The following is a 27,223-nucleotide window of genomic DNA, read 5'->3' as shown; positions in this document are numbered from 1 at the left end:
GTTAATGTGGCATGAGCAAAAAAAGGAATGCAGGTATTGTCTTACGGCTGCATTCATTTCCCCGACGGACTGCACAGCACGGTCACCATCCTTGTTCGACTAAAATTCTTGGCGCAGCGTATACTGTTTCACGAGCCACCTGAGCGTGAAGCTGCCTCCTCGTGAAGTGTGTGTGTGTATATATATATATATAGTAGATAATCAAATGTTATCTGGTTCTTTCAATTTTTTGCTATTCGTTTTGTTTTATTTTTCTACATGTCTCACCAATTTATGCATATTTTTTTGCCTTGTTTATCATATTCATAGGCACTGTCCTACAAGCCAACTGAGGCTTAGACCGGCCTGCTTGTGTTGTTTTGTATATTTTGTGTCAATATATATATATATATATATATATATAATATGAGCGTGTGAGCGTGCGCGCGCTATACTGGTCGCCGCGTTTTGAGAAGCCTGCCCCGCCCCTTCGCCCTCCACTGAAGGGAGACTTTAAGCCCTGCCCGTATCATTGAATAGACAATGGGAGAAGCCTTAGAGACGGTAATCAGTGAATTAAGAACTCTACGACCGTAATCCGAAAGTATTCGCACCGTTCTGCTCCGAGTTGATTACTCAGTCGTTTTCTTTCGTCGCCCCAAAGCAATGCCATTTAGTTAAGGCTACATAGTTATGACTTCTTTCAGGTAATCTACAATAGTTGAGAAATACGACTCGGCGTGCATTTTCCCACAGGGACAACAAGCTTATAAAAAGAACGTTCGTATGCGCTCATCCTCGAAGAAATAAGAACTTTCGAGAAAAGTCAAACACAAAGGAGCCATCACCATGACTAAGAACAACATACGTTGTTAAAAAAGTTCGAGGACACCTAAGCACTTCTTATCAGCTGTGCATACGAAAACATTAAAGTCCAATTGAACGCCGCTGAGCGGTCCTTCGAGTTATGAGCTCTTCGCGAGCAAGCGAGCTCGTCGAGACGCCTTGCGTTCTTTTTTTCTTTTTCTTTACCGAGGCGCAGTCAGAACGCAGGCGAGAGCTTGCGCGTAGAAGGAACGCTCGGATAACACAGGCTTCCGAGAGCGAGGGTGACGTGGCGTCGCAGCGATGCCATCTCCCCTCACGCAACACCTGGCACATCAGGTGTGCCCTTTCGCCCGCTCTGTTACGTCGCGACGGGCACGTGACGTGGCGTCGCAGCCAAGGGGATTTACCTGCTGTTAAGAACGGCCAGCTGCAGTGCAAGTTTTGCCAACCAGTTGCGACTGTGGAGGCAACATTCCGGGAGCGTCGCCGCACACCTCTAGCCACGGCGTGACTAAGTCGACTGTGTGTGAACAATAATACGTGCGTCCTCGACTCTCCGTCGCTGGAGCCGAGTTTGACGAAGTCGCCAATGTATCTAAACGGGCTCGGCGGACCAACTACTGTTACTGGGCCGCGGGAACGTCTACTGACACCCCTTCCCACGCGCCGACCAAGACGCCAGACAATGGGCGGCCGGCGGGCGCGCTGCAGTTCGGGGAATAAATGCCCCTACGGTGCCGGGTCGTCTCCCCTACGGTGCTTCGTCTCCCCTACGGTGCCTGGTCAACTCGTCTACGGTGCTTGGACGGCCGTTTCCGTCACCTGGGTATTGGGGGAGGACCGAGTGTTTAAAAACCGCTGTTGTGCGGCTGCTCAGGACACTCTCAAGCAGTCATGTTAGACTGATGTACTTTCTCAAGCAGTCATGTTAGACTGATATAAATACTGTAAATAAACCCATATTCCTCGTTCTCGATGAGAAGCAGTCCTTCCCTTCATCAACGTCCTCAGCGTGGATAAGTTGGACAACGGCATGAGCCAGCTACCTTCTAATTCATGCCGGACTCCAATCTTGAGAACGGGTTACGAGCGATGGGATTGAACCCCCAATCATAACACTGCCGTTTCGCTGCTATACAGACGACAGGCGTCGGCTTTTTCACTGAGTGGGCCATTTGATGCTTTTGCATGAAAAAAAATGCAACACATGCGCAGCAAGATGCAGGTTAGTATAGATCGTGTGCACCTGCGAATTTACATACAAAGAGGCAAAGTTCGCGTGATCATCGATCTCACCCAGCTGTTTGCTCAATTTCAAGGGAAATGTAGAAGCTCTTAGTGGCCAGCGCCTCACGACAGAATAGCCTTCGAGGCTTTCTTCGTTATTATTATTGTTATTATTATTATTATTATTATTATTACTGCGAAAGCATCCAATGGTCCATTGAGCGACAAAGCCGACGGCGCCTGTAGGAGCGAAGCGGCACCTAAAATTGGCTGCGAGGCCGTGTCACGAGCGCGCCTCAATGGAGCATGCAGAGCGGGCGAATCGGAACACCTGCTGCTGCTTCGTTAGCACGTCAGTGGCATGCGGCGTTCTTGATTTCTCAGCAATATCGTCCAAATGATTCCGGTTTTCAGCCAACATGCTAACGTAGAAACTGAAAAAAAAAGTTGTATGTATAATCTCCTCAGGGAGTTATCTGAATGATGCGTAGACATTTCGTGGTAACGACGTGGTGTTCAGTAGTCGTGCGCTGCTGTGTTTGGTATAATTGCGAGAACGACCGTGAAAGAATCGTCAGACTGAGAAGCGCGGTTTCAACACCGAGCTGTAGTGAGACCTGCACGAGATGACGTAGAAGAGGCGAGTAGAAGGAATGTTTGCTCGTGTTATAGAGAGCCCGCAGCGGATGTGGACGTGGGGTGAAATGGCGAGGGAAATGTAGCAAATGAATGCAGCTTTCCCTGGAACGTCGGGCGGTGTCGGCACGGCCTCTTGTTTGTTGCGTTCGGCAGCGTGTTGTTGTAGTTCTGGGCAGCGTCGTTTGTTTGTTTCTGGTGTAATCTGTATTCACGCTGATACTCTGCGTTCTTGCGTTTCCGTTATTCTTCACTAAGCGGCTGCGGTCGTCTGACGCCATGACGGTAGATGCGACAGCGCTGCGGTGACACGAACCGCTGTGGAAGGCGGCGCAACGTGAACTGATATGCGCCTTCTTTCATTCATTGCTACCGTGATTTATTTGTTCTGAGTGGCCTGTTTTCGGTTTCCGTCTGCCCTGTGTAGTGAAACTTTATTCGAAAAATGCTCTGTTCTGTCTGTTCGCGGATATCTCCCGGCCCGATCGCACTAATTATATTGTTGCTGTTGCCAATGCACGTTACCTTCTTGCAATGTTGTTACATTCATTGTTCCTGTTCCTCTTCGAACTTGCAAACAGTTCTTCCATACGCTCCCGATATGCAAGAACACGATATCCTGCAATCCTGTTCGCTCGTAACAACTATATCTGGTCTAACGTCCAGTCTTAATTTGCTCTAGTGTGATCTAACGCGAGATGTATTGAAGGGCGGTTACACGTCTATGCCCGTATAGAAGGGCACCCTAGAACCTCCCAGTGTAACGTAGTTCTGTGTACTCTTCGTATAGCTGGCAACGAGGCGTGTTTATTGGTCACGCTGTTTGATAGTGTTACCCTGAGACATAACAATAACAGACCTCTGTATTCACTCTGCTATTGTTTCAAAGAGAGATAACGGGGGTGCACGAACGACTATGTACGCGTGACTGGCAGCGTATAGGATGACAGCAATACATGTGCCTATCGTGCATACATGCAATCATTAAACATAATATATTAGCATTCTTTCATTCACACTGATTTGTTATAGAACTGATATATAATTACCAGCCGCGGACCCTATAGAGACACAGAACCATGCTAATTCTAAGAGATTCCTTATGTGCATACACCGAGCTTGCATACTGAACGTGCATTGGCTATGTTATTACCGTCCGGAGCCTGCAGGAATTTTGCCCAACCTGCAGCGGAAGTTGCCATCCATCTCTCTATTTCTTCTTTCTGTGATCGTGTATGCAGTCCTAACGATAATAATAATAGTTTAGCGCATGCGCAGGCAGTTCTCTCCTCGGAGTTCTTCACCGGAAAGTGGCAGCAGCTCTCGCAACTTGTGTCGCGGTGTCGCTTCCGTGGAGCGCGCGCAGTATACGTCAGCGTTCATCGCAGAGCCCAGGCTCTGCGGCCCCGCCGACGGCCGGCTCGCCTCCGCATATGCCGAGAGCGGTCGGTGGGCTACGTACGCATCGCGGAGCACCTGCAGGCGGTCCGCGTTTGACTTTGCCTGCAGTTGTGGTTCAAGTGCACCGTTATGTGTATTATATATATAGTCAGGAGTACAGCTGAGGCATACGTGAATATCCCGGGAAGTATCTACAGAGACTCCGCAGTTACTCCTCAACTAAATTGAAAAAAAAAAAAAGAACACATCAAGAAAGTGGTCAGGCAAGGAGACACAATCTCTCCAATGCTATTCACTAATTGTAATTCATAAATAAATTGAATGTCATCAACAAAGATATCACTGGCGGCTGCACACGCGAGAACATTGCACTTGGTTTTCTTCGCGTAGAATACGGCCCGTCTTTCTTTAACAAAACGCGATGCGCAATAATTGGGACACCCTGTGTACACTCCACACTGCACTTCAGAACAGCTAATGGCAGTTCAAGTCGCCATCAGTCATACACAAAGAAGCTGCATCAACAATTTTTTTTTTTTGTCGGCGTGCACGAACATTTGGCTTTACGCCGCGTCATTGGCTTGGTACATAAGGTGCATTGCACAAAAGTCGAATGAATGTGCGCTTGCATGTGCATTTCAGCAGAGCAAGGCAACGTTGGTCGCTATGAACACACAAGCGCACGGAGAAACACGACCGGCTCTCGCGCCGTGGCGGCGTAGATGTCGTGCCCTTGAGCCGGCAATACCGCGTGCGCGAACCCACTGTCCGGCTCCTGTGAAAGCTTGCACGAAATCCGATGCAACGCCGTAACTATCCACCGTTTCTCCGACCCGATGCAAGGCGGATGGAAGCGGCACTATATAGTTATGTGTAGGTTTCCCGTAGAGTTTCTCACTATATTATGAGTTTCCCTTGGCGTCTGGGTTAAGGTTATTACGCGGAAGAAGTGGCAGGAGTCGACGAGAGGTGGAAGCAAGTTTGGAAAAGAACCGCACTTGGAAGCCATGCGTTGTTGCACGCCGCAGAGCTTTGTATTAGTCGATATGTGAAGGTACACGTGCCCGTACATGAGCATTCCGCCCCACGGGAATATGCGGCCGCCGCTGCCGGGAATGGAACTCGCGACTTCGCGCAACGTCATAGCCACGTATATGATATACGATACGCGAGTATCGTTTGTAACTTCGTGCTATTTCGAGTGAACGACACGTCTTGGCTGGTCGATTTCAGGAATTGTAACTGCGCCTGCGTTGCTTTTTCCCTAGCCTGCATCGCATGGGGCTATGTTCTTAGAATCTGAAAATGGTCCTGACTTGAGCCAGTTTAGCGCGGTGTGCCCGCTGCTAGTATACTGACAAAGCGAACTGGGCATCCGTGCGTCTGGTTCAGCTCTCTCGTGACGCTTTCTCCACAGTTAAGCTTTCTCTGCGTGTGTTTCATCAAGTGCACGTTTAGCCGTCTGAAGTCATCGGTGTTTCGTGTAATCCGTAACAACCCCGCCTTCTTTATTGTTTTCTTGTTCTTCGGCATCCTTACATATATTGCGCAGTCGTCACGTAACCCAAGTTGAAGCCCCAGCGCCATTGCAGATGTTCGTGGCGCCCGAGCTGACCTGACGCGATTGTTCGCCCACTGCGGGCGCGCATCGAGGCCCCTAAAAATAGCTGTTGCGCACCCCTCCGCCCGCGCCGCGATCTGAGAATACTGCTGCTGCCGCGCGCACTTCGGCCGCGTTTGTGTGTATGCGCAGCTACTCGATGACCCAAACATTGGACACGCGCGCGATGAATGTACACGGAGCACGCGTACCGATGCAAGAGGCATAGAGAACGCCTGTGTGGCTCGCGCGTATGCGAAGATGCGCAGCGTCCAGGGCAGGTGTTCTTCAGTGTTTCTTTCCTTTTTTTCTTTTTTTGATACCACGGTTTCCTGGCACGCGCGATTCTGTGATTCTCTGTCGAGGAGTTGGCTTAGGACGAGCACGTGTCGCGGACTCGGATTTCGCGTCACACCGTGCGTTGAGCCTTTTCCTGTATGGGTGGTCTGCATCTCGATTCAGTGAAGGGCAACACCTAATTAAGTGTGCAGGTATATATATATATATATATATATATATATATATATATATATATATATATATATATATATATATAGGTATATATATAGGTAGTTTTAGAAACGAAGGTGCACACTTACGAAAATTGCATCTTTAATGTTTTTAACGTTTCGGCCGTGGCACGGCCGAAACGTTAAAAACATTAAAGATGCAATTTTCGTAAGTGTGCACCTTCGTTTCTAAAACTATATATATATATATATATATGGTGTTTCAGCTAACAGTTTCAATTAAAAAAAATTGCCTGTCGCAGATAGCACAACTATCCAAACAGGTGGACATTAGAGAGCTTTAGATAGGGTCACCATGCAAACGTTTTGGGGCCCCAAAGAAATAGCGTCGAAGCCACTGTGAATGCGTGAGACGCAAACTGCATTTGGGTTTTGCGTGGGGCACGTTGTTTCACTGATCTAGCGGGAGCCCGAAAAGTTGCCCCAAAAGATTTTCGTCAACGAAGATGACGGCTCTAACCTAGCACCAAACTGGGCTAGATTTCGGGTAATGCGTGAAGTTCGCAAGCTAAGAGAAGTGACTACGGTTATTGCTTTATCTCAACTAGTCTGTGTTGTGAAGATTGATTCATTAGACGCCACTGATTCCGAATTCGATTGTGAATTTTATGGCTCATAGGCCTGACACGGCTTAGCTTGGCTGGTGAAGGCATATAAAGTTGGTTACTCAAAACTAAGCGCAACTAATTGTTTGCTGCTTACAGAATGACCTCTAAATTGTAATTAAACGTAAAAGCATGAAAGTGAAAACTACTATTCCTATCATAAAATGGTATATTTTATTTAATTATTTCTAATAGCTTTTCTTTGATGCTGTAGTGGCGCTGTCAGCGCAAGACGTTATCCTCAAATGCAAAGCCCTATTCTAAAACTCTTCACTCCTGTGTGCTCCAATGCTAACACCTGCAAAGCTCTTTGGGGCCCCAAACTATTGGGGCCTCTATTCTAGAGCTCTCTATTACTTGCACAAGAAATTGGAATGCATAATGGTATAATTAACAAAAATAGATTAATTAAGTGTTTAACTAATTACATTGTGGCACATATTGCAATTTACGAATTCTAGCGAATGAGACTGCAATGCAAGGCATAACCACTTGAAAAGAACTGTGTACATGACACCATTTATGAGATATGCACCGTTAAACTTTGGGTAAAAATGCACTGTCATTCCACTTCTTTTTTTAACAAAACATCGCTTTATGCATTGAAGCACAAGAGTAACTGGAACACCAAGGCATTTCTCCGCAAAGTTTGGGAAATAATATCACGAAACTGGTGTCATCCTGAGCATTTGTTCCAAGTGGATCCGCCTTGCGAACTCTCCGGTTCGAATTTGCAAATTGCAGTATGTGCCGTAACATAGTTAGGTAAAACTGAATTAGTGATATTTTATTCGTCGATTAAGCATTTCAGTTTCTTGTGTAAGTAATGTTCGCCTCTTTGAATAGACCAGCTCATGGGCTAGGCTATCTGCCACAAGCAATTTTTTAAAATTTTCGAGAGGGTTTGCTTAAACACACGGTATATATAAGCACGTAAGTGCATGCTTTTCACAGCTCGGGTCTGCCCCAGATGTCCAAACTCTTTCAGATATCGATTTTGTGGCTATTTAAAAGCAGAGCTGCCTTAGCCATGTGAAACATACTGCCCTGATTTGGCAGTTATCAATGTCAGTGGCAATAAGTGTTGGCTGTTAACTTGACAAAATGTCTCTCAAAAGAGAGTGGTCTGATATCGGTAATATACGTATACGCCTGTTCGACGTACTCGTTTGTGAAGGTGCCAGGCCTCCTTTCTTTCCTTTTTTCTTTTCAATTTTTCTTTCCTCTCCCTACAAGGTGTGTGAAATGCTCTGTCATTGGAGATTCTCACATTCACGCCTGCAAGCTTGAGCATTTATCTGCCTCGCGTGTCCCAGCTCTTTTGACCACTTGACTGTGGTCCACCTTTGTGTAGCTTACTATTTGGTATCGAATATGACAGAGTCTGCACGGCGAAGCCATGGCGTCCCACTTTTTCACGTCAGCTTGCAGCCTCATGCACTTGAACTTCTTGTGTCATTGCAGTCAGCTTCTTAGCCGTCTCGAGGTGACAATGACAGATGTTTCTCGTGCATCAGATCAGCAAGCCACCACGTCGGTGCCCAAACTTGACAGCGCATGTCTGCGCTTGCCAGTGTGTGGCTTAATTTGCTGCCGCGGTTCTCTTTTTGAAAGTGTGTAAAGAATGGTAAAGGGTTCATTGGTCATCCAAGGAAGATCCTTGGAGTAAAGCCCTTCACATAGCCATTAAGCATCGAAGATTGCATCATTGCATCTTGACATGCATGTATTCTACACATCACAATGTATACATCTCCACTGGTTGGTTGCATAGGATGCGGCATAGATTTAGAGGAATGTATTTGAGCTTGGGTAAGAAATGATTGAAGGCCTGGAAATCATACTTTTGTTTGATTGATGGCTATACCCGATCTGTAATTATTAGGCTTCGCACTTTTTGTCTGAGTGTATATGAAAGATGGAGGCACATTTCTATTGAATACTCGCTATAGCACAGTGTTCGTTCCAAGTACTCCCAAGATTGTCTTATGCCCACTCGATTGCATCTCTGGCTTTTGCTGAAATATGAGAGGCAGAAAAAGAGACAAAGAAAATTATGATCAATTTCTGCAGGGCATTCGCTACGCATAACTGTCGAAGTGTAATAATATGTCCTTCGCACGAACTTTTGTAACATGCAGCAGGAAAACATTGAACAGCACATACTGATAAGCAACGCAATGTTTTTAGATCACACATACTTTTTCAGCGACATTGCTGTAGCCTCTATTTCTTTTGCTTTATCATAGAGACTTGCTCGAAAGAGCACCGCGCCCTATCTTTGAACACCAGTTCGTAAAACATGACACTACTTGTGAAATCGTAGAATGAGCCTGAATTCGTAAATTTTACAAGATATTCGGGAGTTGGCATGTATGGCTATGTGATCATCATGTTTTCAGAGAGCAGCGGGCTAATGTATACATATTACTTATATATAAACTATATTGCCGAGTGTTGTAACTGGATGATATGCTTGTAGCTTGTGTGGGTTTCGTGCTCCTGTAAATCTCATCTGCCAGCAGTATTTAAGAAATTGTTTTTATTTATTTATTTATTTTTTATTTGCAGGCAATCTGGCCGCTATGTCAAAACACTCTGGAAGCATGTTAGAGTTGGAGACATTGTCCACCTGTCCTGCAACGAGGTCATCCCAGCAGACATTCTGGTTTTGCGTTCGAGTGACGAGCAGGGGCTGTGTTACATCGAGACGGCCAACTTGGATGGCGAGACAAACTTGAAGCAGAGGCAGGTCGTCCGTGGATATGCGCAACATGTAAGTTAGTGTTCCACGTGTAAACGGCAGCACCTAGCTCTCCAGCTGTGTGTGTTTAACAACATGAATACTGTTTTGCACACAAAGGGGGCTTTGTCAAAAGGCAATTGCAGCAGTTTCTTTATCTGCGGATGTTTACAAAATTTGCATATTACGCGCAGCAAACCGTGGACAAGTTGAAATGCTTCCATTTCCTGGATAACCTTGACAAAGAAAGTAAATAGCATTCCGTGACAGTTATCTTTGTCTTTCTTTTTTTTGGCATGCAGTCTCTTTTCTTGCTGTTTACCTTCCCAGGAAGCACGCAGCTAGCTAGTAGTCATCTACCTTCCAGCTTGATCTAGCTAAGGCTGCAGCTAGTAGCTGTCTTTTGTAAGCTATACTCTAGACTTAGACCTTTACAAGCCAGCTGGTAGCTCAGCTAATGCTCCCTCCACTTATGGCTAGTAGCCACCTTTGGAAGCGCTGCTGTAGCTGTGGCATAGGCATTCACTGTCCAGGGTTGTTTCAGCTTCGTAGGTGCTATAGTTAGCTCTACTTACCATGTTTACAATCCTGGAAGGTTGATTTTACATGTCACTACAAAAGCACAAGAAAGGCAACAACCACAGTAAAATATTCAGTTTGACTGTGGTCAGTGTCTTTCTTGCGCCAAGTTAATTCTCAACCAGATGAGCTGTTGTCAAGCCCTTGGTTTCATTCCACAGCAATATTGCACAGATACCAAATTGATAATCATTTAAAGAAGTAATAAATACAGTGCAACAAAAATACCTTTTGTCCATGCATAGCACCAGTACCGAAATAGTTATCTCAACGTTCACAGAGAAATGTATTTGTGCTGTATATATTTTTCTCCCACAACTTTTCTTTTAAACTGCAAGACAACAGTTTGTGCCTAAGCTCATACAAGTATAAGCATTTCTAGTGATGAAATGGTGTCGGCACTAACGAACTTTATAGTGCACCAAAGTTAGTAATAAAACATTTGAGGTTTTCATACAAAGTATGACATCTGCTGCTACGCTTATGGAGCAGAAAAAGTGACTTTTCGTTATGCCCCTTCATTTTTTAAGAATTTAAGATACATCTTAAACATGTGTAGCAGTTCAACCTAAGCATACACTGAGTGCACTTAGTGCATTACAGTCCACTCATTTTGTTCAGCCATTCTCAACATTCGAGCACCATGCCTGTAAACAGTTCTACATCTTCAGAGTCATAAAGGACCGCTGTTTTATGATACTAGTGGATCAGTATTAGCATACTATACCATGCATGCCGGCTATAGCAGTGCACTTAATAAGCATGTCTGTCTGAAATATTGGAACAAATGTACAATTATATTTCCCTTATTCCACAGACCATGAGTAGGTTGCACTGCTTATGCATCTTATGTGCCAATAGATTTGCACTGGTATGAAAATGCATGGATCCATATGCAAAAACCACATATACCATTTTTACGACCGAATACAGACAATAAATACCACTATCACCTCAGATAAACTGCACTATAAACGGTTGAATGCAGTACTAATGGCAGCAGAACTAACTAAGTGCAAGTGGATGGAGAGTGCATAAAGAAGCATGCAGAAAGGCTGCTTCCTGTCTCTACACAGACTCAACCTCACATAATGGCTCATAGATGCTTAAGGGGGGGCAGTAAAAAATGCAGTTTATTTTTTAAATACGAATGTGATTCAGTATGGTTGCTATGAATGTGGCTAATACAGCAGGCCCTTAGTAAATGCAACTTCTTTACAGAGAACGTAGGAATCTTAATTATCATTGCAACAAAAAATAAAATAGTCTGAGTTAACATCGTAATTCAAATGTTTAAAAATGGGTACAAGGAACAGTCAGCTTTTTTTGAGGGCATCGCTAAATGCAGTAGACTATTTTCAAATGTAAAACCAACAGTGCAGAGAAAGAACAGGCTAAGACTTGGACAGAATTGCAAGCTTAAAAGGCAGCAAAGGTGCGTTCACAATGCTTTCTTGAATGTATCTTTCCAGTGACCAATGTTCTAAAAGACTTGTTTTGCCTAAATCACGGCTGCAGAAACTATACCATCGTCACACCACACTCACAAAACTCATTTGGGCTGCTTTCAAAAGTTACCAATTGGAATTGCAACCGAACTGTGGCTGGCCTACCACAAAGAGATTGTTGTGGGCCCTAGAGCCATGTTTTGATTAGGAGCTAGGCCCGCAATTTCTGCTAACCGGAAAGGCCTAGTTTTCACCCTGGAATACCTTGTTACAATCTTCTATGGACAACTGGGCCTCCAATGCAGTAAGTTGGTCGATGACGTCACAGCTACAGAACTTCCTTCTTCATGCCACCTTAGGGAAAGATGCAGCCACTTACATTGGATTGGCGGGCTCATTGGTTTTAGTGTTCTGCACGAGTAAACACAAGACATCAAGAATGCAAAACAAATTGTGAATCAAAATTATTACTTCCTTTTAAAATCAGTTAATGTACCCAGAATAAATTAATTAAAGGAGTACTGATACAACAATTTTGTATCCCACTTTTGTGCTTCTTTAGGTAGTTGCCAAACCCGCAATTATGACATGGAGCCTCAATTTCTTGAGCAGCATGAATAATTAACACATCCTATTTTACGCAGCTAGTTTAAAATGTACTCCAAGTGCAGCACTATTTTGTACGTGAAGAAGGAGACTGTTCTCATCACCGAAACCATAGTGAAGTCATGCAGTGTCACAAACAACTCATGCATGATCCAGTTGGCTCAACGCAGAATTCGACGGTGATATAATGATCTTGTGACTGAAAGCCATCAAATTGACCCTTCCAATTGCACACTTCTTTTTGATATTCAGGAGGACTCTCTCCCCTGTTATCCTGTCGAGTGTGGAATGATCTGTTTTCGCAGCATGGTCATAGTGTGTGTGTGTATGCGTCAGTTGTTTGTGGTACCATGAGACTGCCACATCGAGTATTGATGACATGAATAGACTTCTGTTTCCCGCCTGAAGCAATACTATACTTTACGCATGCTTTGAGCTGTCATACTAAAAGGCAATGTATTAATAACATTTCTATATTATTAAACGACTAGTTGAGACTCCATAGCATAATTACTGAGTTGACAGCTATCCATTCTTGATGTAAAAACGAGACAAAAGTTTTGTAGTGTACTGCTAAAAAAAACTAAGTACTCTCTCATCAGCACAAACAATGACAAACAACCTTATCATCATTGTTTTGATGTCAAATTCACATTGGATATCGTAAATTTCAGAAGGGAAAGGCCATTTTCCTTACTGAAAAATAGCACAACATAAAAATTGCTTTCCTGAAGCTGACAGCACTTAAACATCACAATTTGGCAAGCTAGAGTTCAGACTTATATTAATAACTAAATTAAAGAGCTAGAGGTTCCCCACCAAGAAATCCAAGCGTAGCTCACTTTCATATATGCCAAAAAACACAGTAAGAATTCTATGTAGTTAAGGTAATAAAATGCATCACATTTACCTTGGAGTCACAGGTGACGCTCAAGCACCAATTTTGTCAGACGGTCTGCCATTGTATTGATAAGAGTGTAACAACATATTAGCTCACATTTGGTCATTCCTAGCCGCCTCTGAAATTCAGAAAACATTGATCAGCTGATGCAGGTGGCACAAACTGCTACTTAAATTAGAATAGCAATATAATATCACATTACATGCATATATACTAGGCCATTAACAGCCGTAAGCTGCACTGGCTTATGTAAATGAAACAGTTTCATTGTGATAACTAACTATTCAATAAACAAAATGGACCATGTTTTAGCCTTGTTTCTTGTCTCAAATTTATTGTCATTGCTTTCTCTCCACAGCCAAATTAACCCTACAATAATTCAAGCTCACATTCTGTGACAGCTGTGAATCTCTTCATCTAAGGTTTTCCTCTTGCAGTGAGAAAGGTAAACTGTCATATGAACAGTGATAGCTAACACAGAATTTCGAATGTGACCTCCAAGTGAAGACAGGTGCTCAAAAAAAAAAAAAAGGATTCATTTGTTCGGAACAAGATGAATGGAAAAAGAGGCAGGCTATATTGACTACACACTGCTCTGTGACAATACTGCAAGCAACATAGCTGACATTCACATGCGATAGTGCAGCGCAGAAACCATTCAGTGAAAACAGAATAAAGGCCAACTGATGGCGGATCGTGTGTAACGTTGAAAGGATATCGCAGCTGGACATAAGTGTCCTCTAATAGATGTTCCTTTTAGATATGCAGGAGGTCCATAGAATGTCTAATGGATCTTTCCTGTTCAAGCTATAATGTGCTGCGTACCTGCAAGTGCCACAGGAGATGTACTGTCGATTACAAATGATATGCGAACAGTAGATTGTGTAGCCGAAGCATAACTGAAAGCACAGTGCGCGGCATCGGCCAGCCATCATTGTGCGCATGCACATTAGGAAACTGGGCGCGTGTCAGCCATATCGGGCTACAGATGCGGCGATGGTGCTAGCCAGCATAACAGTGTACTGTCAGGTGGGAATGGCACTGCTGCAGCGGGATGAGAAAACAACTTTCGCACAAAATACGGGTAACATTTATTGCAGTAGGGCGAGCAGCGCTGCACTCTGCACGAGGACAACATGCCTATGCATGTGCACGGTGGCTGGCTGACGGCATGCACGGTACGTTTAGTTATGCTTCGGCCACTCGCTCCCCGTTTTGCATTTCATTTGTCCTCAATAGTACATCTGCTGAGACACACTAATGCCACAGTTACCACCGCTGTTGGCAAGTAGCTGGTGAGCTTGTTTCAAATGCTTTGTTAATGTGCAAACATGTAAATGTAAAAACACACGTGAGGTATCTTTCTTATTATATATAGTTCTAGCGCTCATCAATATTTGAAAACTGCGCTCACAATATTGTAGATCTGTATTTTGATCATTATGAATTATTACAATTCCTGCAATGGCTACATGAAAAAAGTGAGTTCAGCAAGCACTACGTAAAGCACACAAGCGAGAGTCATAATGTCATATCAGTGTTACCTTTAGAGCGCATCTCATAGACGCCCATTTCTGCATTGAGCGTCAGCATGCCTCGGCGTCCCTCGTAACCGAGCAAAGGATGAAAGAGTGAACGCGGAGCACCGTAGGTGATGACAGGTGGTGATAGGGAAGAAAGCGTGAGGAGAAAAGTGGTGGAGGAGAGTATGGCAAAAACGTGAGAAGAATAGTGTAGTGCGGCACAAGACAGGCACTGCGGCAACAGTGGGTACTAGATGGCGCGAGAGTCGCGCGCGTCAGACATATGGAAACAAAGCACTGCATGAATGGAGCTATGTCTGTGGCGGCTACTGTGAATCACGCCCATGCATCACCTACCTACTGACTCTCATGATCTCCGGATTAGTGAGGAAGTCGCGCCACCTTTCACTCTGTTTGCGACCTGCCGCACGAGACAGATTGTCTGCACAAGCCAACATATCGCAAAAGGAAAATGTGTATACAGCTGCGCTCAAATTTCGCATTGAGCAGTATCATAATCGTTAGTGAATTTTTTATTTACAGAATTGATAAAGTTTTATTACAAAAACTATTGGCCCCCAGCCAGGCACATGTGTGAAAATATTCATTGCAAGTTATAACTGTGTAAAAACAGGTTAAACACGGGTGTAAAAAATAAACAAAGAACTTCAATAAAGACGACTTCTTGAAAATTTAACTTCACTAAAGCAAAAGTAATGAAAAAAGTGGTGTTAACATTCAGAAAATGATTAGTAGTTGCAATGGCACAACTATATTTAAAACGTTAAAACATATTAGTAGAAGGTAATAATATTACATACTAATGAATGACCGAAAATGCATGGCCTGCATGCCAGCATCTGCTTCTGGGGCCATGAGATTCAAGATAGAAAGCCAGCACGTTCTAGCTATCTTTCAAAATATACACTAAAAGAAAATCTTTACGAGCAGAATCCCCAGATGGAATGCTCATCTTGATAGGCAACTTGCTCAGGTAGCTTGTCACACCACGAAAGTGCCAAGCACATAATGCAGCCAGATACTTAGAAATAAGCATTGCAAATGAGAAATATCCCTGACACTTGAAGAAGAGCTGCAGAAGCTAAGCGATATAAATATGTCTGAAAATGAACCACCAGAACGTTGCCCTCGGAACATTTCTATAAGCGCTCTGCAAGGCAAACAAATGAACCACAAATAGCAGTCAGAAGCACAGCTCTAAATTTCAGTACGCAACTGGTAGTTAACTTCTGCTGTTTTACATTTCAAAACCACAATATGATATGGGGGACTCGGGAATAATTTTGACTGGGGTTCTTTAATGGGCCCCTAATGCACGGGAAATGGGCGTTTTTGCTTTTCGCCCTCATCAAAATGCTGCCGCCACAGCCGGGATTCGGTCCTGCAACCTCATGTTTAGCAATGCAACACCATAGCCACTAAGCCATCGTGGCAAGTAGTATACAACTGTACAGTTCTGCCTAGTATATACATGCTTGAGTCATGGTCAACCGAACTAAAGTCGAAAAGACGCCGATGAAGCACATTTCATGCTGCTCGCGTGTGGAAAATTACCCTCTTGTGTCGAGGTGCTTGCTGCATTGATGTCAGTAGCAATGTGAAGTCAAAGATATTGTGAGTTCAAGCTTCTTTTTTCTTTATAATCTGCCACAATATATGAGCAAGTTAAAGATTACATATCGTAAAAGTATGAGCGGTTTTCTACGGCAGAGGGGAAGGAAGACTTGAAAGGACAGCTTCTCAAGTCTTTCTTCTTCCCTGCCTCAAAGAAATGCTCATACTTATACCATATGTCACACCAACTGGCCCAGCACACTCCTATCATAAAGATTACATTTTTCTAACAGTGTACTAATAGATGTGTATAACTTAAAAAGAAAGCACTTGTGTAGGAGAAGAAATGACGTAACCAAAACCAAAAGTTTTGGCTTTTGATGCGCAGTGACCAGCAGTGCATGCAGAGGTCATGTAATATTGCTACTCATAACCACTGGTCATAACTGAAATTCTGGCCTTTAATGCTTCAAATTGGATCTTTTCAAAATGAGCAGATGGATATTTCGCAACTCAGGAACACATTCTCCCTCTTGTAGGATCTTGAAAATTCACATATGATGGGGAGAAATTCACCGACGATTACGATACTCCCTAATGTGAATTGAGCACAGCTCTATACATGTTTTCATTTTGCGATATATTGGCTGGCGCGGACAATGTTTCACGCGGCATGTTGCAAACAGAGCGAAGTGTAGCACGACTGCCTCGCTAGTTGGGAGATGGTGAGACTCGGCACATAGGTGACGTGTGGGTGCAATTCACAGCAGCCGCTGCAGACAGACCTCCGCTCATGCAGCGCTTTGTTTCCATATGTCTGACGCGTGCTACTCTGGCGCCATGTCATAGCCATCGTCCCCGAAAAGCCCGTCTTATGAGGCATTACACTGTTTTTCTCTCGCTTTTGCCATACCCTCGTCCCCCGCTTTCCTCCTCGTGCTCTCTTCGCTATCGCCATCTTTCATCTACCAGTGGGCTCTACATTCGCTTTCGTCCTTCACTGTACTTGTTCACTCTGCTATGAGGGACAATGCCGACACTCACCGCAGGAACGGCCGCCTGAGAGCTGCGCCGCCACGGTGCTGGAACAGACAACAGTGTGACTTTTTCTCTCCCAGCATCTCATTGTTAGGCATTAGAGACAATTTGCTTGTATATCTGGGGCATGGTGTGTTCATCTAGTCACAACACACAATGTACAATTAATGCGTGAAAGCTTTGGACGTGCAAGAGATGTCCAAACCACAGACATTTGACATCCTTTGTATGACCCTGGCTGCCATATACTAGTGCAACATTTTATTGATGTGAACTAGACTTCGCTAAATGTCTTAGATATTTGGTCTTTTGTGGTACGTCCAATGGATATTTCTGGTATACTTGGTTCAACATGTCAATAGTGACTACCGGCATATTTACTTAATGCGACACATGTCGTCATCATGGACGTACGAGAAGCAGCGTCCCGGGCTTCACGGTCCAATTTCAGTTTCGTAGTAGTGTCTTTTGCTTCCTTAAAAGTAAGCAGTGGTTGTTGTTGAAGCACCCTTCACCAGGTTTGGACATTGAAAACAGACAAGCAGAGTGCGTAGATCATGTGCTTGCAATTGTGTCTGCAAAGTACCAAACTGCTCTGCGGCATGAAAACAACAAATTTCAAAAGAAAGTCTATGCGCCCTTCCTCTTCAGAGAGTCGCGCTTCCTGCCGGAAAATCAAGGTTTCATGCATAAACACCTCTACATCAGATGCACTGCATTGAACGTCACCGACTGTGCCATGTGACACCTGCCATGGTGGCATTGTGTTTTTGACGCATAAAACCCCAGATATATTTTTTTTTAATTGTGATATAGCAATTACATGGACACTCCAAGTATATTTTTTGTCATTGTCGTTGATGTTGGTGTCACTGTGAGGTTCCGTATATGTCCAGGTATATGTATGCTATATGACATGTAGTATGTGGGTTATATTGCCATACCATTCTATCACTAAAGTTGCTGATATCGGATCTTACATTCATGGCAAAATTATTTCTCAGAATTTTGAGAATGGTAGAAACAAAAGACAGACAGCTCATGCCTTTTATCTTGCATCTTGAAACTGTAGAAGCGCACAAAGACAAGAAACGAAGAGAGTGGAGTTCTCGTCTTTGTGCGCTTTTACAGTTTCAAGATGCAAGTAAACCAACTAGCCCAGTTATCCATCCTTCTATCTTAAATTTTCTCAGACTTACATATTAAAAGTGTAATACAATAACGGAGCTCAAACCTGAAAATCATGTAATTTTATTGGCACAGCTGTGCGCTACCTCCAGTATCGGTCCAGTAAAGAGGTTTGAAGCATACTCGCTGCAGAAAAGTCCGAAAAGTGACTAAGGAAGGCGTTGACTTTAATAAACATAAATGAAATTGTCCGATGGCAGGATTGAAACAGAGCACCCTTAGCACACCAGCTTGTTTTTAGCTTACATTTACTTAATACATACTGCCACTATAGCTACAAATCTTACTCGTAAATATTCTAACATGTTGCTATTGCATTCATTGCTTCGCCCTTGTGGCAATACCGCGATATTTTTCTTTTCCTTTCTTTCTTTTTTTCTCTTATGGCATGTGTCCTTGATAAATCATCCAATGCAAAACCACCATTGAAAGTGCGCTGTGCAGAAAAAGAAAGAAAGGAGGTCGAGCTCATGACGTAAACGTGAAGCAGCCCCTCGTTTCCAGTGTAGGAGAAGGCAAAGAAGAAAGGGCTCTTGCAGATGTTAGTCGGGGCAGGAGAGAGTATGAAAAGTTTATTGTGGTATAAATGCTCTAAGGACAGCGTTTGACGACTTCCAGTGTATAACCAAAATTTTCGATGGGGCCTGCAAGAGGAAGCTTTAGCTTAGGGGTTCCTATCTAAATAGATGGGAATGGCTGAATCGTTTTGCTTGGCAATCACAGCACCGAATTTGATGAGGTTTGTTGCATTTAAAAAAAAAAGCTAAATCTAGTGACTGTAAGGAGCAAACATTATATTTAGGCTATCAGAATCTTTTTAAAAATTCTTGAGAATTACAGAAATTAAACAACTAAATTATCAAGTTTACAGCTCTATAACTCGGCTGTGAAAAACGATATCGCAATTCTTTAAACTGCTTGTAATAATACATATATAGCGAACAAAATTCATATATTATACACTGCTCTGAAATATGCCTCTAAATTGTGAGCAGGACTTTTGCAAAACCCTGGTAAACATTATAATTTCACGTGAGCTATAAATTCATACATCAAATTTGTCAGCTTTAGATGCTCTAACAGATGTGGTTTACAGAACTGCGACATCTGTTTTTAATACAAAGTTGAGGATTTGTAAACATTGTGCTTTAGTTATTTTTAAATTCCGGAATTTTTTGGAATTTTTCTACGAACATTGCAGGCCCAAGATCAAATCAACATTTTGCTTCTATACAGTCATAAAGTTCTTCCTTTCTCACTCAAACGTAAGAAGTTCTATTCAAATCAGTCCAGAAGTTTTCTCATAAAAGCATTTTTTGTTTTACATAAATTTGAATAGCCATGGATAGGAATAGGTATATATTTGAATAGAAATTGAAGCTGGCCCTGCATTAAAACTTCCTCTTAGTGCACTGCTCCTTTGATGTCAAGCTTAAAGAGTTACCATAAGTGCTCTGAGGTTCACCCCCTGCTGAGAAGAAACATTGTGGTGAGAGGGAATGGGGAAAGTAAACATTGCACTCGTTATGTATCTCTGTTTTTATTAGGTCCTTTTTAAAGATGTCTGCGGGAATATATTCATTGGAAACATCGCATTCACTTTGGTTTGTTCTCAGATTTGAAAAAGAAGTTGTTGTAGGACATGTTTTGTTGTACGAGTTGACTTACCCGATGCGCGGCAGGAGTCACCAAGAAATTCAATATAATAAGTCATTAAAAAATTGTCAGAAGTGCCTTTAAGTGTTAACCATATGGGACACATTTTTTACTTGTTCTTAGGTGTATGTGGCATCACTCGGCATCTGCACATCTTCGTGCTATGTTATGTCTGTAGAAGTGTCTGTCTGTTATGTCTGTTATGTCTGTTATGCCAGTGGAAATGTATCGTGCAGTTTTCGACTTAAATGAAATCTCTGTTGTACAGATATTGGCCATAGCAGCTTGGCTATCATGCTGCATCAAATGGACGTGCTAAGTTAAGCAGCAGAGCTCATTTGTTTCCCATGCACCACTCAAGCTTCCATTCGCCGAGCTTGGTCACATCGTGCAAAAAGTAACCATGCACCGCTGATGCAACTTTGATGCAGAAAGAGCAGGTGGTGGCAGCAGCACAATTTATCACCTTCCTTCATGACCAATGGCCGTACATTTGCCTCTGAATTTGATCTGTGTCGATTTTCTTTCATTTGGTGCAAGTTCTCCATAAGCATTTTTGTTTATAGTTTTTTTTCCTTGAGGTTTGCTATATGTGGTGGGTACTTCAACAGATGCCATAAGAGCACTGTTCATGCAGTAAAGCAAATAGGCCTTGGCACAAGCAACAAAATATTTCTACTCACTGCTTAAAAAATCAAGTGAGCACCATCACTCAGATATGTTTAGGTAGTAATTGAGTGCCTTTGAATTTACCCTGCAAGTGGGCTGGAAATGCACTAGGTAATTGCTGGTGTTGGGCAGTATCTGGCTCCTGCAAGCATTAGGAGTGGCTTCCCTCGCAATAATAATTCATTTTGTGCCCAAGATGTGAAGCTTCCATGCAATTTCGCTCCCTTTGGAGGCATATACTGTAACTCTGGGATACTCAATCGTGGGAGGATGCCATGCCATGCCTCGTGACATCAGTGCAATTATATTACAGCAGCAAATGACCTGACTGTGGTGCAACAGACATTCTAGGAGATGCAGTCGCCACGTGTCCAGTACCTCCATTGCATCAGGCCAGGACAGAAATGAACCTAATACATTTGTATCAAAGTGCAAGCGTATATGTCTTTCAACATGTACCTTGAGCTGCAAACTGGGCTCCTCTGATCCCTGAATTAGCCAACAGCACTCTACCTAGTGAGAAAACTAAACTGTGCTAAAATAAAGCCAGCAGGCAGATAATCTGCTCCAAAACACGTTTGTTTATAACTGCTGGCCTCCATTCATTCATTTTGTGATTTGCTCATAAAGGATGGCTCTTTCCTTTAATGCAGAGGGATGCCTTTCATCCGCTGTCATTTACAAGCACAGTGGAATGTGACCCACCAAACTGTAAGATCTACAGATTTCATGGATTCATGTAAGTTTATAAGTGTATACATTCACTCTGTGCAATGTTTTCATCATGAAAAGGCACAGTGGCTATGGCATCCTGCTGTTGAGCATGAGGTCACGGGTCCCGGCTGCAGTGGCCGCATTTTGGTGGACAAATGCTCGAGTTCTTAGATTTAAGTGCACTTTAAAGAACCCAAGGTAGTCAAAATTGATCCTGGGCCCTCCACTTCAGCATCTCTGATAGCCCCTGTGTTGTCTGAATCAATCAATCACTTTAATAAAGCCTAAGCACGTCTCATAATGACTGCACTTAAGTTTGGTCAGGAAAATGTAGCTTGTTTTACATAAGAGACAGTGCAATGATAGCTAAAATTATATAAATGTGTACACACAAAAGCAATCGCAGTGCATTTCTTTGCAGTAGGCACGTAGCAGTGGCAGTAAACCAAACATATGCACCACACATAGAAGCTTTAATTTGTGTAGTTGAGGTGCATGCAGTTTATTTGATTTCCTTGCAGCTGCCATCCTACTGGAGAAAAAGTGCCAATCACTTCTGACAACTTACTTCTTCGAGACTGCGTTCTCAAGAATGCAGACTTTGTCGAAGGCATTGTTGTGTATGCTGGTACGTACCTTGGAGTTCTCACTAATGTTATTAGGTAAATTTTCAGCATGCTTACAATATGAGAATACTCCAATTTAGTTCACTTTAGATGTAGATTTTTCCAGCTCCTTTTGATTATTTTTTTATTCCGGAGTTGTGAATGCTCATGCAATTAAAAAAGACCAACTTAAGCACTATAAACATTCTCTGCAGGAGGCTGTACATATGTTGCGGTTCTTGCCATCTGCTAATAAGTGTTCAACATGCTAACTATAGTATTGTGCAGGTCCTAACTGTTCCGTGTCAGTTCATTTTTCAGATGCATATTTTTCCAGCTCCTTCTGATGATCTTGAATTTGCAGTTTGTGAATGCTCATGCATTAAAGACCACTCTTTGCAGGATTTGAGACCAAGGCAATGCTCAACAACAATGGCCCAAGGTACAAACGCAGCAGGCTGGAGCGATTTATGAACAGAGACATCGTCTGGTGCATTGTGATACTGCTCGTCCTGTGCTCTGTTGGTGCAATTGGTAAGTGCTCACGCACTGTTCACATGTTTAGTTACAGCACCTGTAAAACAGTGTAGATATTTAAAGTATCAGATTAAGAAAGCATCTGAAACAAATGACAACCACATTTCTGAAACTGTTCAATGGGTCCAACTGGTTTGTGTCTCAAGACATAATACGAACCAATGAGAATGAGTATAGGTTGATAAAGAAAGCTTATGTTTTGGGTCATATAAACCAACTGGCATGGTCACAATATTGCCGCGACAACTTGGTCACATTCAAGTTGCACACCCTTCGTATTGGACACTGTGCTCGCCGTACCGTGGTGTTGTTCAGCAACAACAGGCAGCGGTCTTCGTGGCACGAGTAGCTGGTTGGACCCAGCTCGCATGCGCCACACGCACGAGATATCACGCGAGAACAAAGAAGACGACGGTTCAAGGCCAGTTTTAGAACGCAACTGCCGGGGATTTCTTCACGACTGCAGTGACATTTAGTTGTGGGCACAGGTTCACCTTTAATAAATATTGTTGTTTTGTAAACCTGTGTTCCTCAACATCATTACATTCCTGGTGGAGGTGCGGGGTATGAGTCGAAGCCCTACGAACGAAAGTCAGCGTAGCCCCGACCACCAGCGAGTCCATCCCATGGAACTGATGCCTGTGCACCAGCGGACCAGCCGCCGTCTTCGAGGTGACTCGCCCAAATTCGGCCCTCTTCTCTTCACGCCAAGGGAAACTCAGACAAAGGACGGCGCCACAATGACTAGCCGGGTAACACCGGCACAGCTGGTCGTAAGGCATCCTTGCAAGCCGCCAACATTCCATGGCGACTCATTCGAAGACATGGATGACTGATTGGAACTGTTCGAGAAAGTGGCGAGCTTTAATGAATAGAATGAGAGACAGAAGCTCTGTAACACATATTTCGCTTTAGAGGACTTCGCAAAAACGTGGTATGAAAACCATGAACCCTCTTTGTCCTCTTGGGAGGAATTTCGACGACAACTGCTAGCAACATAGACAAGCACGGATTGTAAAGAAAAGACGGAAATTGCACTTCAAGCTAAGACCCAGCTCACAAACGAGAATGTGGCGATGTACATTGAGGACATGTCCCGCCTGTTCAAGCATGCTGATCCAAACATGAGTGAAGATAAGAAGCTGCGCCATCTCATGCGTGGAGTAAAGCAGGAACTCTTCGCAGTTCTTGTCCGCAACCCACCACGCACGGTTGCCGAGTACAGACACGAAGCAACGACCATCGAAAAGACGCTGGAACAGCGGGCTCGGCAATACAACTGTGATGCAAGTTGCACCTGCCCATGTCTTCACTGGAGGCATGCCGAACGACCTTAAAGCCCTGCGGGAGCTCATCCGTTCAGTGATCAGGAAGAGCTCAACAAATTGCGGACACCTCAGACTCCATCTGCACTATCTATCGCCGACGTTGTCCAGGACGAACTGAGGCAGGTCATACAGGATCCAGAGCATGAGCCACAGCCGATGCGGCGCACCCCAACAAACGCCGATGTACTCAGGCAACCCGCGGTACACAGTAGTGGAGCAGTTGCGATGACTGTTCCCTACCTGCCGACAGTACGCAGTGCACCTCGTCTGCTAGAACCACTGGCTGCCTATCCGCCTCCAGCACGTAGTGCACATTGTTTTGTGGAACAAAGGCCCTGGAAAAGTGACGTCTGGCGTGACCACGAGTGCAGGCCTCTGTGTTTTCACTGTGGAGAAGCGGGTCACCTGTATAAGTTCTGCCCGTACCGTCAAGCTGGATTAAGGTGTTTTCCTTTGAGTACACCATGCCCCCAAAACGGTGAACGGCCAGTAGAGATCGAAGAATACTTGTCCATGTGCCAAAGCCCCATTACTCCAGAAGAGTATAAGCTTGGGCTGGTTGGTAAAACATAGTTACACTGGAAGCATAGCGCATAAAGGACGATCCACAAAGACTAAACAGGACAAGTGCTATGAAGGAACACGGATCAGAAGAAAATGAAGAGAGTGAAGAAAGGCCCAATGTCTTCAGAATGGTCTTCAATGGTTCTTCAGAAGAGTATAGGCTTGGGCTGGCTGGTAAAACATAGTTACACTGGAAGCATAGCACGCAAAGGATGATTCATAAAGACTAGACAGGACGAGTGCTAACCCCATTACTCCTCGCCAACATCAACCACGGTCACCGTCGCCTATGCGCTACTGATTGCCTAGCCCACATGCATCTCCAAGATTGCCTAGGCGTTGTTCACCAAGTCCACACCAGGAAAACTGAAGCAAGCGACCTGTGGAGGTGAGGCCGCTGATAACCAGAGTTACGAAGATCCTCCAACACGGTTCCAGCGCGATAGCGAGATAATTCCAGTAAACAGGTGCAGGAACGAAACGATTACATCAGATTTGCGGTTGATAATAGACGGATGCGAGCTGAATGCCTTAGTCGACACCGGCACTGATTATTCGGTAATAAGCTTCAAGATGGCGAAGCACCTGAAAAAAGTTGTGACGCAGTGGACTGGACCACAGATACGCATGGCAGGTGGTCATCTTATTACGCCCCTTGGCCAATGCACCGCAAGAGATAAAAGGCTTCACTTACGTTTCTGACTTTATTGCACTGCCAGAATGTTCATGGGAACTTATATTAAGCATGGATTTTCGTCAAGCTAATGGCGCCATAATTAACCCACGTAGGTCCAGTGTGTCTTTCTCAACAAAGCAAACTATACCTGTGGAAGAATCGGAGGAGCGATGTCTTGCTGCACTGCGCTTCGTTTATGATGATGTAACTGTGCCGCAACGCTGCAGTATAATGGTTCTTGTGGAGAATGAAACGTTTTACAACCGCGAGGGCATAGTGGATGGAAACATAGAGCTCCTATTCAACAAAGGTATTTACGTGGCTTAGGGTCTTGTTCACTTAAGCAATGGCCGTCCAAATGTCGCACTTACGAATTTCGGAAATGAATTCCAACACATCGCACAAGGAACAGCTATTGCCTATTTACATGAGTTCTGTGTAGCGACCGAATTATGTAGCCTAATGACAACGTCAACTGCTCTGCCAGGAACCTGTAGTGTTGACAGATCAATTACCATCAACCCGAGACTCCCGGAAGCCCAAAAGCAGCAGATATATGCCCTGATAAAGCATTTTTCTGACTGCTTCTCCACTTCCTCAAAGGTACTGTGCACGTCTGTTGCAAAGCACAGAATCATAACAGAGGACACCACAAGAGTGCTATGCCAGCACCCGTATCGAGTTTCACCAAAAGAAAGGGAGGTCATCAAGAAGCAAGTAGAGGAGATGCTTTCAGATGACGTTATTCAGCCTTCCAGCAGTCCATGGGCGTCTCCTGTAGTGCTCATTAAGAAAAAAGATAACACACTTCGATTCTGTGTCGACTACCATAAATTGAACAGCGTAACTAAACGGGATGTATACTCACTTACGAGTATCGATGATATGCTAGATTGGCTCCGATGTGCAAAGTTTTTCTCCTTCCTGGATCACAAGAGTGGATATTGGCAAATAAAGGTGGATGAGCGGGACCACGAAAAGACAGCATTCATAACCCCTGATGGCTTCTACGAATTTAAAGTGCTTCCATTCGGCCTCTGTTCTGCACCTGCAACGTTCCAGCGAATGATGGACACTGTGCTCGCAGGATCGAAATGGCAGTCGTGCTTAGTGTATTTGGATGATGTGGTCGTATTTTCCACAACATTTGACCAACATCTTGAATGCCTGCGACTAGTATTAGAAGCTATTCACGCAGCAGACTTGACAATTAAGCCGTAAAAATGTCAATTCGGCTTCGATTAACTTCGGTTTCTCGGACACATCATCAGTGCTGAAGGCGTTCGGCTAGATCCTGAAAAGACAGCAGCTGTTGCGAGGTTCCCGATACCCACAGACAAAAAGTCCATGCAACGTTTTTTGGGTTTATGCACATACTACAGAAGATTTCTGGAAAACTTTTCAAAGATTGCTGAGCCCCTTACAATACTAACAAGAGAAGATGAACCTTTCATGTGGAAAAGCGAACAAGATGCCTTTGACGAGTTAAGGAAACACCTGCAAGCTTCTCTAATCCTTGCCCATTTTGATGAAACAGCCGACACTGAAGTTCATACCGATGCGAGTAACGTCGGCCTCAGTGCCATACTAGTGCAGTGGAAGAACAGCCAGGAGAAAGTAATAGCTTATGCCAGCCATAAGCTCTCAAAAGCAGAGGCAAACTACTCAGCAATCGAGAAAGAGTGTGTTGCAGTCATTTGGGCAATATGTAAATTTTGACCCTACCTCTGTGGTAGACTATTTAGAGCAGTCAATGATCACCATTTACTTTGCTGGCTGGCGAATCTCAAGGATCCATCCAGGCGACTAGCAAGATGGAGCCTTAGGCTTCGAGAGTATGATATTACTGCCGTATACCTATCTGGGAGGAAACACAGCGATGCCAACTGCTTGTCACACGCACCAGTCGAGACAACTATGTCAGAAAAAGAGGATTTCCCATTCCTTGGCATTGTTGATGTGTCACTAATCGCTCAATAACAACGAGATGACCCGGAATTGCTTCCACTTATACAACGCCTGGAGGGACTCGACGTTCAACTCCCGCATATTTTCGCTAGAGGGCTA

General features: G+C 43.9%; 1 protein-coding gene across 1 annotated transcript in view; it reads left to right on the top strand.

Annotated features, from left to right (window-relative positions):
• Positions 1-27,223, top strand: part of LOC126535958 (phospholipid-transporting ATPase VA-like) — a 214,125-nt gene that overhangs the window by 121,601 nt on the left and 65,301 nt on the right. Inside the window, exons 3-6 of the mRNA XM_050182831.3 lie at positions 9,378-9,582; positions 21,386-21,471; positions 21,968-22,074; positions 22,454-22,585. Of these exons, the coding sequence (XP_050038788.1) occupies positions 9,378-9,582; positions 21,386-21,471; positions 21,968-22,074; positions 22,454-22,585 (530 nt within the window). The remainder of the gene's footprint in view (positions 1-9,377; positions 9,583-21,385; positions 21,472-21,967; positions 22,075-22,453; positions 22,586-27,223) is intronic.

This window comes from Dermacentor andersoni, chromosome 4, assembly GCF_023375885.2.
Source record: "Dermacentor andersoni chromosome 4, qqDerAnde1_hic_scaffold, whole genome shotgun sequence".
NCBI lineage: Eukaryota > Metazoa > Arthropoda > Arachnida > Ixodida > Ixodidae > Dermacentor > Dermacentor andersoni.
This window is presented reverse-complemented; position numbering and strand designations above follow the sequence as displayed.